This window comes from Prionailurus viverrinus, chromosome A1, assembly GCF_022837055.1.
Source record: "Prionailurus viverrinus isolate Anna chromosome A1, UM_Priviv_1.0, whole genome shotgun sequence".
Lineage (NCBI taxonomy): Eukaryota > Metazoa > Chordata > Mammalia > Carnivora > Felidae > Prionailurus > Prionailurus viverrinus.
The window spans coordinates 7,893,936-7,908,393 of NC_062561.1; the positions used below are offsets into that span (position 1 = coordinate 7,893,936).

General features: G+C 50.4%; 1 protein-coding gene across 1 annotated transcript in view; it reads right to left on the reverse strand.

Annotated features, from left to right (window-relative positions):
• FLT1 (fms related receptor tyrosine kinase 1) overlaps positions 1-14,458 on the reverse strand; it is a 177,069-nt gene that overhangs the window by 31,654 nt on the left and 130,957 nt on the right. The window contains exons 17-18 of the mRNA XM_047876110.1: positions 7,973-8,079; positions 3,776-3,908 (exon numbers count right to left, since the gene is read on the reverse strand). Of these exons, the coding sequence (XP_047732066.1) occupies positions 3,776-3,908; positions 7,973-8,079 (240 nt within the window). The remainder of the gene's footprint in view (positions 1-3,775; positions 3,909-7,972; positions 8,080-14,458) is intronic.

Here is a 14,458-nt window from a genome sequence, read left to right on the forward strand (position 1 = left end):
GTCCCCAATGGGTCGGAGACCGTGAGGGCGATGCTCCGTGAAGAGCGCATACCTCCCCCCCCCGCCCCCCCCCCGGAATACCTCAGTCCCCTTTTATATCAGGGGACTTTCTTTTGCACCATCAGGAAACAGGTAGCTGAATACAGCCTGGAGAAAAAGTACACCTCAAGCAGGATATGGCAAGAGGAAGAGTGAACCAAAGAAGTCACTCTTGTTTGGTTCTTGGTTAGGGAAAAAATAGCCAGCAGAATGCCTCTGGTCAGAAGTAAATCCCGGTAGGTGGAGTGGTAATTTAACACGACCCCTCCTCCCTCAGCCTAGTCCTCTTTATCGACTGTTCTGCTAAGGCACCTTGAGTTAACGAACCAACCTTCTGTCCTCATACTCCAATCCCTTCCCCCCAAAAGATATAGGTGTGTGTGTTTGTTTCTAAGATTCTTGGGAAGTTTGCCTGCTTCCTTATCACATTACAACTTTATACTTTTAGGCACGATGACTCAGTCACATAGGTGACTTCCCCCTGCCTCTGCTTAGCGTCTTCCGCTCACTACCAATCCCCCGAGGCCATCTAGCCAGGACACAGGAAGAATTGGTTTGCCAGTGTAATCAGAAGAGCCTCTTTGTCGCTATCTCTTTGCATCTATCTCCTGGGGACAGATAGGAGGGAACATTGGTGACCCGACTTGCTTTTTCTCTGGTCAAAATGCCCCTGGCAGCGACGGGGAAGGGTCATTCCTCCTAGAGTGCGCACCATGGACAGGGACAGAGTCTCTGCTTCCTCCTTCAGCTAAAACTGTCCATGAAGTAGACCAGGATGGGGACTCTAGGTTGAAATGAAAGTGCCTCGGGTGGACCCTGCAGGACCGGGACGTGGAAATCACATACAGAATGAGTACCAGCAGCTACCTTCTCCAGACTTGTAAAGATCGGTGTATTTTGGCTAAGGGCTTGCCCCTTGCTGTTTTAGGGCAAAAGAACGTGTTTCTTCTGCAGTGCCTTCTACCTTCTAATAGGAAAAGTGTCCCGAGCCTGACAAATATCAAGATGATCTCTATCTTAGGGACACCTCTCCACATACCGTGAAGACCCTTGCTGCTTGGGGGGCAGGCAGAACGCTTTTCCCTTCCACGGCCTCAGCCCACACGCGTTCCCTCCTTAGCCATCACAGCACACTTCATTTTCACTGGTGTTTGGGGAGTTTGCTTCTGTCAGTGAGAATAAGCTCGTTCTCACTTGGCTTCCCTCTGCCTTTCCATCTTTTCTCTCGGAAGCCTGACTGCTGCCTCATAAAACAGCATGAAGCTATTACGGGCTCTTTGATCATCTGATGCCTCGGAATCCTTCGGCGGACCCACTGTTCCAGCTTCAGGGGAGCCAGGCTTGACCTTGCCTGATCCTTCTTTTCCCTTAAAATCCTCCTCGGTGTTACCCAAATGCCACCGACTGGCTTGTGAAAGAGCTAGGTCGCTGCCATACAATGAAAGGCTATTGGAACCTCCTCCAAGGATGTCCTTGACCGGCCAGGGCCCCCGGGGACACTCCGGGGAGGGTGCAAGGCACCACTGCCACGCAGCGCTGGTCTTCCAAGAGGCAACACCTGCCCGGGCGCCATCCACTTGCAAATTCCAGACTCCTTGTGTGTTGTGGCCTATAGTAGGCAACGCTGACTTTATTTTGCAGTAGAAGATGCATTGTCCGACATTATCCCACCTCCTGTGATAAAATGGTAAAGGGCTGAATTCTCCCTGACGTTTAGCGAGGAACCACTAACAAAACAGATTCCTTTTGTTCCTGGATTTCAGGAATTTCAACGAGAGCAGCACTTTTGACCCAAACTCCTACTGCATCTATCAGGTACCATAAATTCCGGCTTCTCTCAACAGCGCTGCTAACAGTTACCGACAGAGTCCACACAGCTGAAAAAAAATCAGATGCGACTTGTCTGTGTATTTCCCCGCACAGTGTATTCTTCTGTGTGTGTTTATAGCCCCGTTATAACTCTGCCCATCAAACCAGCTTTTTCTCTCCATCCATCCAGACAGAATCTTGGTTACTTTCACTTGCCAGACACCACTTCAGATTACTTTCTGTCATGTATTTGGCTTACGAACCAAAAAATCTTGGGCCTTTTGCCCCCATGCTAGTAGGGGGAGCCTTCTTCTGGCCCTTGCAGCCACACTCTGCATGGAAAGACACAGTGAGCTGACTGGACACCCTTTCTCTCACCCATCAAAGACACTCCCATCCACATGAGCCAAATCATGACACCTGGCATCTCCAGGAAGGAAGAGATCCATAAGAAAGGGCTTCAGCAAGGAGAATCTCCTGAAACGGGATTATCTAAACCCACAGAGCCCCAGGGGAAATCTGGTGGAAGGATTAGCAGTGTCCCTCAGTGTGATATAGATCACAGGGATAGATACAGGCGAAGGAGTGAAGAGATGGGTTGAACAGCTCATCTGTCCTATACAGGAAGAAGCATGTCTGATGGTGACTAATAACTCTGGAAAGCAACGTGGCCCGAGAATGGCTTACGGTTGTGGGAAAATTATCTCAGTTCCTTGCCAAGGTCACTGAGGGGCTGGGCTAGCTGCCATATAATTTAGACTTGCAGAAGGAACTCATTTATGTACCACCTGCCCTTAACGACTCTAAATTCAGTTGATATTTCCACCCCCCCCCCCACACACCCACCCATCAGCAGCCATTGCTGGCTTTTGCCTGTCTCTCCAGCTTCTTACTGATTTCCAATTTTTTTCCGCAAGCCAAACAGAACATACTCTTGGGGCCAAGTATTCTTTCTCACGTAAGAAGAAACCTAAGTGGAATCATTTCAAGGCCCGAGCTGTGGGGGGAGGGGAGGCAACGCAGCTGAATTTAAAACAACAGGCTCTTTTGCCGAGGGTGACAAGATCCAGGAACACTGGGTCCACGAGTTGGGTTCCTAGTTCCAATTATTAATGATTCTGGCACACATAGAGCGACTGGAAATTTTTCAGAAGCCACTATCCAAAAATTTTGGGCAAGAGTAATCGCGGCCCCTTTTGTTTTGTACTACTGAGGGCTGGAGATCGATTCGCATTGTGATGTCTGAGCTGGGAGGGGTGGGGGGGACTTGGGGGTGAGCTGAGGGAAAGCACGGTTGCCTGATGTTTACAGCATCTATGTTAACTGGGCAACAACAGCCCGTGCTCTTCAAACCTGAAAGGCTAATGACCCCTAGCACTTTCTTCTCTGTCTGGACATCCTGAACACCCACGAAAACTCAGAGTACCTAATCTGTGGATTTGGGCAGAGGGGTTTTTTGACCCACAGCCTTCAAGGGCACCGACGCGTTCACCAAAGGTTTGGTTGGACTGTTCCTTGCCATCTTGAGTTGTGTTCTAGGTTACAAATTTCTGAGTCCCCCAAAAGGTCATTAAGGGTGCCTGTAGTTGTAAGCTTCCTGATGGAACTCATCTCTGCCCTTCACCTGTCTCCTTTTGTGGCTGCCTCCTTTACCCTCTGAGGCAAGACACTCAGACGCCTTTGCACCTCCGCGGCTTAGACGGGTATCTGCTGCTCAGAGAAGGTGCTGGGAAAGTGTTCGGAGAAGAAGCAGGTGCCCCGTCCCCTTGTACTGCTGTCCCAGCACTGTTAGGATTATCTACCCCAGTGCCCATCTCCCTTGCTAGTCTGTGAGCAGCTGGAGGGTAGAACCCGAGTCTCGTTGACTTTTGCAGCCCTCAAACCACATGTTTTGCACGTTTAGGAATCTGTTGAACAAACACATTACCCAGTTTGAGTCTCTCCCGGGCAAACTCCCACTTGCTGGCATCATAAGGGAGCCGCTCGCACTGCTCGTCCAGGGGGACTTCGTCTGGGTCCATTATGATCGATAGGTAGTCAGTCTTTATTTCCGAGGAAGACTGAGAAAGAAAGAGATCGCGACGTCACTATCAAGGAAACAACTTACAAAACAAAAACCCGGATGCCCAATTTAAAACAGTACCTGGCAACACCTGCTGCTCGTTGAAACCGTGTGGTTGGGTACAGAAAGTCCCCCTCTGCATACGCACACGCACATCACACTTGGGCATGCAACTCCCACTAAACAAGCCCTTACGGTTCTCACGCGGCTTTTCGGTAGACTGGCTTCACCGCGCTGCCCAGATAACACGCGCCCAGGTTCTCCAGTGACCGGGGTGCTTGTTCTTAGACAATTATCATATGATAGTCCTTCTCCAAAAAAGCATAAACGTCATTCCAAACGACTGACTGAAAATACCTCTCCATGGCCATTCTGCACAAGCAGGAGCATACGTCACAAGGTGACAAGTGGGATTGAGGCTTTTCAGCATTTGCAAGAATGGCGAAGTGAACCCAGGAGCCCTGGGACAGTTAAGAGGCATATTTCCTGTGAAGTGTTTAAATCTACTCAGAAGTCCTGGCCCCTTGGTTGCTGCAGCTTCCCCGGAAAAACTGTAGGGTCCGTCAGTGAGAACACAGTAAGATTTACCTCCGATAAGAAACAGAAGTTGATTATTTCAAAGGCCAAGGGGTAAACTGGGTCTGAGATTCAAACACAGCCATGTCCTGATCGCGTTTGGCATCAGTAGGACGTCAAACAAGGCGGGTGTCTCCCTTCAGGCCCTTATTTTATCTTGGCAAGGCACATCGAGCCCAGAAAATATCCTTTATTTCAGATCACAGATGAGTGGATTTGCATTTAGTGTCTTAGAGTCATAGCAGTGGGTGTATTGCCTGTTCATTCAGTGTAGAATTGATGATGGCATTTCTGTGGGCAGGACAGAAAGGAAGTATGCTTGCCCACATAAGGTGGGCTTTGATCAGCCTCGCCGAGGAGTCGCATTAACTGCGTTCCAATGAGTTTCGGGCCCGTCCTGCGTCGCCCTTCCCTCAGCAGGACCAGAGTTCAGGAGAGAAGACACCCTCTCCATACACACCATGTCACGCTCGCCCACATTCTTCAGCTCTAACTCACCCTGCCCTGGGCTGTCACAGCTCACCTCATCCATCACTTGCAATCGGTCTCCTACTCACAGGAATTATCACTAAAATGTGTGACAAATCGCTCAAAGCAGAAAGACTGGCCCGGCCTCCACGACGAGGGGAAAACAGAGAAAGATGTGGAGCACATTCGTCACCAGCTACATTTGCCATCGGTGCCAGTCTTGTAGGGGCCAGCCTGTCGGACAATGGTGTGAGTCTGTAAGACTGGAAAGGAATACAAACCCCTATCCCAGCGTGCCGGTGTGCGCTAGAGAAGCCGCTGGAAGAGGTTTTATGAGTACGCTTTTCCATGTCCAGTCGAAACAATCCGACGAGAAACAATCTCCCATCTTCCAAGGGCACAGGACAGCGAGAGCCCAACAAGGGACAGCTCACTTTCCGGAGAGCGCGTGGGGAGCTTGGGAGGGGTGTTGAGAGCGAGGCAAGGGGCCGGGCAAAGAGAGACAATCTCCCCATCTGGCACCTATGGAATTTTATGGTTTATCTCAATCAGGCAGGTGAGAGGCAACACCACACAAGTGGTTGAGGAGAGTGGGATCGTAGAACCTTAGTCGGCAAATATTTATTCTTTCGATTGACACTAACACTGAGCAGCTACTAGGTGTTTGGCATGGAGGTTGCACAGCTAAGCACTTTCAGAGGCCAGGCATTGAGGCTGGCGGGCCGGATCTGAGTCACAGATCAACTCTGGACCAGCACATAACCTTGGCAAGTTGCTTAGCCCTTCTCAACTTAGTTTCCTTATCTGTGAAATAGTGATAATGACAGTCCTTATCTCCTAGGGCTGTTGTGAATATTATGGGAAATAATCCATGCCAAGCTGTTAGAACAAGGCGTGGTATACAGTAAGCATCAATCAACGATCCACGTTAGCTGTAATTGTAACACTGGCCTATTGCAGGGTGGGGATTAAAAGGATAACGTCCAGTCCGTATCAACCAGGAATTCACTTGCGGTTTAGAGAAACCACATGGAAATAGTTTTTGAGGACTTGTATCTCCTTGTCTCCTACAATTAATCACCTTTCAAATTTTATAAGCATTCCCTTCTGGAGAGAGAATCCTCTCTTGCTCTCATCCTTTCTTATTGAACTCAAGGTTTCACATTTTTAGAAATACTAGGGCCATCTTCAATTTAGACCCAATTCACCTTTCCAGTTTTATTTCTACTCTGCCCCTCTGTGCTCCTCCCCTAATCCGGGGCGTGGGGAGGAGTGTGGTGGGCTGCATTTTTCTGCTGCTTTCCTTCCAACTGCAACCTTCAAACTCTTTCTCTAAACCTCACTTTCTCTGAAGTTTTTTCTCTCTGTCCCTCCTTTGTGGCCTCCGAACGGGCCTTCCAGATTTGGCGGGTCTAATCTATTTGGCAAGTTTGATCCATTTCCCTTTATGATGTCTCTCCCCTGTCAATGCCACTGCGTGGCCTCTGTTTCCTCCTAAAGCAGTGTGGCCTTAGCTGTCACATCTCAAAACCCATCATTCCACACGGCGGACTCCTGATGGTACCTATTCACCACGGAGGACGCCTGCTATCCTCGCCTCTCATTTCAACGGCTATGAAGGACACCTTGTTGGTTTTGGTTACAAGTCTAGGTAAGGTCGAACGACCTGGGTTCAAAACTCAGCTCCCACTCTAACCAGCTTTGTGACTTTGGACAAGTTATTTTACCTCTCTGGGGCTCACTTTCTCCCTCTATAAAATGGGAATAATAGTATGTCTTACCTCTTTGCATTTTTTGGAAGAATTACCGGACACACCACATAAAAAAGCTTGTCCTAAGACACGACATGATAATAAGGGCTGATAAGTCTCTAGCAATGGAGGAGGCCTCCTTGATGCTTTTCAAGTTCTGTTTTACCTGCGAAATAGCTCTGGATCCTAGTCACTTGGACGAAGCTCATATCATTTCTTAGTTGGACTCCTATCAAGTCTTCGGCGAAAGTTCCTCTCTACTCACTCTTGCGTCCTCTGGTCCATTCTCACAGCAGCCAAAATTCTCTTTCCAGACGCAAATCTCTTACACTTCGGATTGCCTGCCTTTGTGGAACAACACCCCTCCCCGCCCTCGCCCTCACGCCCCCCAGGCTTCCTTTTACTTCCAGAATACAGACTACCTTTCTTACTGTCTCACCCGGCTTTACAGCCCCTCCTCTCCGGCCTCACCTCCCACCCATGCTGCAGCCACGCTGGCCTCCGTGAGTCTCTCTTTCCCGCGGGGTCCCGGCCCTGCCCCGGCCTCTCACAGGCTCTTCTGTCTGCCTGCAACACTCTTCCCTCCCTTCTCTGCCTGACCACCCCCTTACACATCTTTCAGTCCGCTGCCTCTAACGGCAGTCTCACATTTGTCTGTGAAACGGAGTAAAGCCAGTCTCCTCTCCAGTAAATATTTGAGGCACGGATGGGTGAAGGACTGTTGGCTCCTTAGCCCATAGAACTTCAGAGAAGCACGTGGTGCTGCAGGCTGAATGACACAAACCTGACGGCCTGCGTTCCAGCCTGACCCTCCCACTGAAGAACTGAGTTGTATGGTGGGGCTCCGAGAGCTCGGAACCACAGTGCACTTGTTGGTAATTCTACGATGTGAGGAGAGGCAAGTCGGAGGACAGTCTTTATTTTGCATTCGCCTTTGCACGTCTTAGCAGAGAATAAGGAAATAAAGACTGCGCAGGGCTCGTGTTGAATTTAAAGGTTTTATCACACATTTTTATACCAACGGTGTCCCCTCTGTTCCCGGGAAACGGTCATCTATTCACTGCTCGAGCTTTTCCTCTCGATACTACGGGTGACGGTCGAGAGGCATTTTAACGATTCATTCCGGGTGTTCCCCAGGTCAGAGACCGAAAGAAGAGGGAAGGAGACTAGAGGCTAACGTGTGGTTAGGGCCGGGTCTAGATGCGAGACGAGCGTTTTAGAGTTTTACGGAAACAGGAGCGCGGAACTTCATCCGAACCGTTCTTACCCTTTTCAGTTTGCGGATAAAGAGCGTTAACAGGAGCCAGAAGAGGGTTGCGGCCACACAGGTGCACGTCAGAGTGATTAGCTCCAGGTTGGACTTGTCCGAGGTTCCTGGAGGGAGCAAGACAAGATGGTCTTCAACAAGCACCATCAAACCGAGGATCTCTGTGATTCTACAGAACAGGTCCAAATGCCCCTAAATGGTTCGCCACGGCGCATGCAGCCTGGCGGCTCAAGGGTTGGTCTCTGGGACGGGTCTCCCCTCACCTTCCGAGTCCAGCAGGGCGCATGATATTTCACCATCCTAAGCTCACGCGGAAATTAAAGGGAGTTTCAGAAATTCTGTGGCTGAGCTCGCAAACGTCGTAATCCCAGAAATAGCTACTTCAAAATCCGAGGAGAAATTAAAGAACAATTTTTTTAACGTTTATTTTTGAGAGACACAGAACGCGAACGGGAGAGACACAGAAGAGAGAGGGAGACACAGAATCCGAAGCGGGCTCCAGGCTCCGAGCTGTCAGCACAGAGCCCGACGCGGGGCTCGAACCCACGAGCCGTGAGATCGTGACCTGAGCCAGAGTCGGACGCTCAACCGACTGAGCCACCCAGGCGCCCCCCGAGGAGAAATTTTTAAAAAGGAAAAAAATGAAGGCGGGAACAAAAGCCCATTAAAGTGCTAAATCTGGAATATGTGAGCTCTTCCTCATGAGTTTTAGAGGAAATTCTAAAGAAAAATGCCTAAGAATAAAAACGACACAAAAGGGCTCCTCTGGGACTCACAAAATTCTTCTACTTTGATTTTAAAAATAAAAATAAAACTCAAGGACCATCACCATTGCCTGCTCGCTCCTTTTGGAACAGCCGGCCAACTGGCCCACCTCCTGCTCCTTGCTTCTGGCTCTGTCTCTGACCTTCGAAACAGAAGCCAGCCTGCAGGGGCTGTGACGAGAAGGGGGTTCTTCCCAAGCACCTCATTTCCCGGAATCACGCAGAGATCTAAAGCTGAGCAGTTCCTCCAGCACCAGACGAGAAAAGACCCAAAGTGTTCAAGAGAAGCCTCCAGAGAGGAAGATCTTTGGGATCTGTAAAGGAATGCCCCAGTGGGCCAGAACAGCGGTCCCCTACTTACTGGTTCCAGGGGACAATTTCCCATGAATTTCAAAGGACTGCCTTTGAACCTCATTACAAGGAGGCAGAGGCTTAGTATTAAGCTAGGGAAGAACAAATGGAACTCACTCTTTTTAGAAATAATGATGTGGGGCGCCTGGGTGGCGCAGTCGGTTAAGCGTCCGACTTCAGCCAGGTCACGATCTCGCGGTCCGTGAGTTCGAGCCCCGCGTCGGGCTCTGGGCTGATGGCTCGGAGCCTGGAGCCTGTTTCCGATTCTGTGTCTCCCTCTTTCTCTGCCCCTCCCCCGTTCATGCTCTGTCTCTCTCTGTCCCAAAAATAAAATAAAAAACGTTGAAAAAAAAAATTTTTTTTAAAAATAAAAAAAAAAAAAGAAATAATGATGTGACTGGTATCATTTTTTTTTTTTTCATTTCTTCAACGTTTTTTTTTTTTTTTTTTTTTTTTTTTTATTTTTGGGACAGAGAGAGACAGAGCATGAACGGGGGAGGGGCAGAGAGAGAGGGAGACACAGAATCGGAAACAGGCTCCAGGCTCCGAGCCATCAGCCCAGAGCCTGACGCGGGGCTCGAACTCACAGACCGCGAGATCGTGACCTGGCTGAAGTCGGATGCTTAACCGACTGCGCCACCCAGGCGCCCCTGGTATCATTTTTTTAAGTTTATGTATTTAATTTGAGAGACACAGAGAGTGCCAGCGGGGGAGGGGCAGAGAGAGGGAGAGAGAGAATCCCAAGCAGGCTCCACACTGTCAGCACAGAGCCTGAGGTGGGGCCCGAACTCACAAACCGCGAGATCCTATGACCTGAGCCCAAACCAAGAGTCGGATGCTTAACCGACTGAGCCACCCGGGCGCCCCAATGAATGGTATCATTTATTGAGCACCTACTATATGCCAAGCCCTTACAACCACCCTAAGGAGTAGGTAGCAATAATATCCTTGTTTCCTAGATGAGGGATTCATCTTGTGGGCTCTTTGTTTCGATTCAACAAGGAGGTCCTAAATTCTACTGGAAGCGACATTCCATCTGGAGGCGACGGGAAGGTGAGCAAGAGAAAGGTGTCACTCTCCCGGAGCTCATCACTCGCAACCCAACCAAGACTTAGGGCCAATACAGGGGCGCCAGGGTGGCTCAGTCGGTCAAGCGTCTGACTTCGGCTCAGGTCATGATCTCGCGGTCCGTGAGTTCGAGCCCCGCGTCGGGCTCTGGGCTGACAGCTCGGAGCCTGGAGCCTGCTTTGGATTCTGTGTCTCCCTCTCTCTCTGCCCCTCCCCTGTTCACGCTCTGTCTCTCTCTGTCTCAAAAATAAATAAACGTTAAAAAAAAAAAAGACTTAAGGCCAATACGAAGACACGGAGTAAGAGTTTCAAGGGTGGAGGAAATCTAGTGCTCTTTGGAAGAGGCGACGTTGAAGTGGGTGGTGGCCCACGGAGACGAGGCGGGGGAGGGCAGGCAGAGGGGCCGGCATGAGTGGAGACCCAAAACTGGGACATGAGGGGACAGAGCAGGCAGTATAAGGCAAGGACAGGTCAGGACCAGCCCGCAGAGTTCGAGCGTCGGCGTGCAGGGTTTAAACTACAAGCCGCATGCAGGCAGCTGGGGCTGGTGAAGTATCTGTGAAGAACAGAAAACACACGAGCTAGAAACCCGAGCCGTTTCCTTCTCTCCTCTTATCCATCCAGCCACCGAGCGCATGCACTTCCTGCCACAGTCCCCGCTGGGCAAACCTTTTAGTCTAGAGGGGAAATCCACATTCTCTCCCCGTCCAGGCCAACACAAAGTCCTGCCGGCTCTCCTCCCATGGCTCAGGAAATTGTCACCTCCTGTCCTGCCCCGCTATCACTGCCTACATCGAGGCCCCGCCAGCTGTCACCTGGACCGCAGCACTGGCTTCCTGACCAGGCTCGACTCCCCGCCCCCCTGCCAGGCTCTCCTCCACTCTGGGCCAGCGTGATCTCGCCTCTGTGTCAATTCCATCACCACCACCTCTGCTCCCCACAGCCGTGGGGATAAAAATCCACATCCCTGGGTCCTTCGTGCCCAGCCCTGCCTATCTCTCCAGCTCCGTCCCCTGCCGCTCTCCCACTTGCTCCGATCACATCAAAACATTCGTAGGTTCTCACACCTCCCAGCCCTTTCTGCACCTCCGCGCTTCGGGACTCTGTTTCCCTACCAGAACGGCGGCTTCTGGGGGCTGCGGCCACCTCCGCGTCGTCTTTATCCGCCCCCTCATTGGACTGGGTGAGCGAGGAGATAAATTATGATTGGCTTTGAGTCCAAAGCGTCTCATGAAGCTTTCAGAGGGTTCAAGGTCAAATTCCTGTTCGTGCGTATTAGTCCAAGAAGCCCACGGAACACCACCTACGTGGCACTCTCTGTTCTAGATACTAGTACGTGGTGGTGGATGAAAGGCATGGACGGTCTAGGGCTCACAGTCTGAACAGATAAATACGTTCAATGTTCCGAGCGGAGGAGCAGAGGGTAGGGCCGGGGTTCTCTCGTTCGCTGCTATGTCTCTGGTGTTTAGAAGGGGGCCTGGCCTCCAGTAGGCACCCTGAGAATACTGGGTGAGTGCAAGAGTGAGTTTGGCTCAACGACGCCTAGCTTTGCTGGCCTGCGGCTAAGTTTCCCCGAACCTCGTGCGAATGAGAACAGCCTCCTTGAAGAAGTTTCAAAGTATGATAAGCCTTTCTCTTCGTACGCAGCCTCTCGATGGGAATTTTGTAAGCTCGAGTTAATAGGAGTTTGGATTTCCTCCCCCATGTGAAAGGTCGAATGCTGCCTTGCTGTATTCACACGCGCACACATGCACGCGCACACACACACACACACACACACACACACACACACACACAGCCTGAGACCTGCTCAGGCCTCAGTGGCCTTTGGCTGTTGGGAGATGCTGATAGCATCTTGAGACACAGTACTGTCCGCCTAAAAGCGCTGCAGATGCCTCCTGCTTGGAATGCCCTGGGAGAGGCCCCCTCCCACTGTGGGAACTTTCCCACTGCATTCCACGGGGCAGGAAGTTGACCCCCAAAGCAATTCCACAGCCCTTACTCAGGCAAAATTCCTTTCAGTGGGACCCAATGTGCTCGGGTGCATTTACACATTTCAAGAACCAACTCATTAAAAAACATCCTCAAGATGAACATTTATTACAGGAGAAAGGTCTATTTAACATTCTGTGACTGCTTACTGAAAACCAAGAATTTAACCAGATACGATGTAGTGTCTGTGCTCGATCCCTGCCGCTCTTGATAGCTCAATCCCAGGCTGTGTTTGCAAAGTAACCATTAGGAGAGCCTTAGGTTGAGTAGACGGACTTCAAGTCAGCATCATCCCTTCCTATACAGCTCTTGGATATTTTCTCAGAGGTCAAACGTCCACACGCTGGCCTGGCGGGACCCAGCTTCAACTTGCTGGTGACAGCTGATGAGCTCAGCCCATGAAACGGCCCAGCTGTACATGGCAGGCGAAAGGAGGCCAGAGGAAACGTGGGTGGGATTTGACAACAACTAGGAGTGAGCACTGGGTCTCAGGGACGTTCCTGTCACATGCGGTGTGTGAAAGCCAGCATCAGGGCACGCTGCGAGATTAGTTTTACATGGGATATTGACAAGAATGGGGCCAATCTGAAGAGTTAGGAAGACTGCACTTTTAGCTTACAGACTCCGCTAACCCTGGGGCACAGAGTGTTCCATGTCAGTTACCTTTCAAGCTTCAGACCATCCCTCTCGGGACAGGAAGGGGGGGGACGCCAGCCAGGGGATGCACTGGTTCCTGGGGGGTGAGGTACCTCGTCCAGAGGCTGTGCGCCTGCTGAGTCCCGCTGCCTTGCCCTGCGCCTTTCTGATGGTGGCGGCTGTTCACGCTGCACGGGGCCCGGACTCTGTGTTGTGGCGGTGACACGCCGACCCTGACACGTGGCACGGTGTGGTGCCAGGCTGCCGGAATCGACAGGCAGCAGGGCCAGGGCACTCGACTCACACCACAGTGAGCACCGGTGGTCCTTCCCAGGAGGTTAGCAGAACTCCCTGAGCAGAAGACCAGGGCCTCCGGCTCGGGGACCTGCCTTGACTTGAGACAGGACAAGTTCTACCTGGAAAGGGCAGGAAGCGAGCAGCTATGTCTTCGACCCAGGACCCTAGGCCCCGGCTTGCTCGTCCTTCGAATGCGGGGTCACAACAGGACCCTGGCTCACAGGTGAAATGTATGAACCTAGTAGGGGCTATTTTTTTTTAACGCTTATTTATTTTGAGAGCGAGAGAGAGGGAGAGAGAATCCCAAGCCGGCTCCATGCTGTCGACGCAGGCCCGACTTGGGGCGCGATCCCACGCACAGTGAGATCACAACCTGAGCCCAAATCAGAAGTCAGACGCTTTCCGACTGAGCCACCCAGGTGCCCTGAGGGCTATTCTTTTGAAGGTTCTCCCCCACTCCCCCCTTCCCAGCACTCCCTTTTCCTTTTTTAAAAGATCCTTATCTTGTGGGCTTCAAGTACTATACGAGATGATTTCATTTTCATCCAAACCTATTGCATACATCACAGTTTTTTTTCCCCTAAAACTAGTCAGACTTTGACCCAAACAGCGATCATTTTCTGCAGACAACCGAGTCACGACCTTCCCTGAGCAATTCGCCTCGTACCTGCCAGGGTGGCTTAGAAGTTGTTCTCTGGTCCTATCATTATTTTTAGAAAACTGTTTATGTGGGTTTCTTGCCCATGAAGCTCTTAAGACATCAAGAGAAGGGTGTGTTTTGTGTTCATTTGCCTCCCCAGCACCGGCCCAGTGGAAATCTCAATAAATATTTCTCTATGGATGAAAAGAAAATTGATCAGACATACGTCGACCTGATTCTCCACATGAGCCGGGCAAACAGTGCTACCCCTTGTTATCTAAAATCCAAAAACCAATAACCCAGCTAATTTCTCTAAGGCTTATTGGACTAATAACATTGGCTTTCATACTATTTATAAAGCTTTTGAGGAATCTTTGGACACCAATTTGGAACCTCTCTTAAGGAGAGTGACATGGAAAGACTACTCAAATTAAACTTTCAGAAGTGAGCTTTCAAGGATAGTTCTAGGTAAAAGGTATTTAAGATTGCCATCACGTGCCTTCAGCTCGACGACACATTTTTAGGAAAGCTAGTAAAGCTAAACTCCTTAGGCCACAGAGGAATTTTGTGGTCTGGAACACCATTTGGGTGACTCACTGGTTAAGTGTTGGAAGACTGTAATGCAGAAAGTTCTGTTGAAGTTAATGTGGTTTAACATGTTAACAAACAGCAACGTTAGCTAATATTTAAAAAGCTTCGATTATATGGCAGATAGTGTTCGAAGTGTGTTAATCCTTA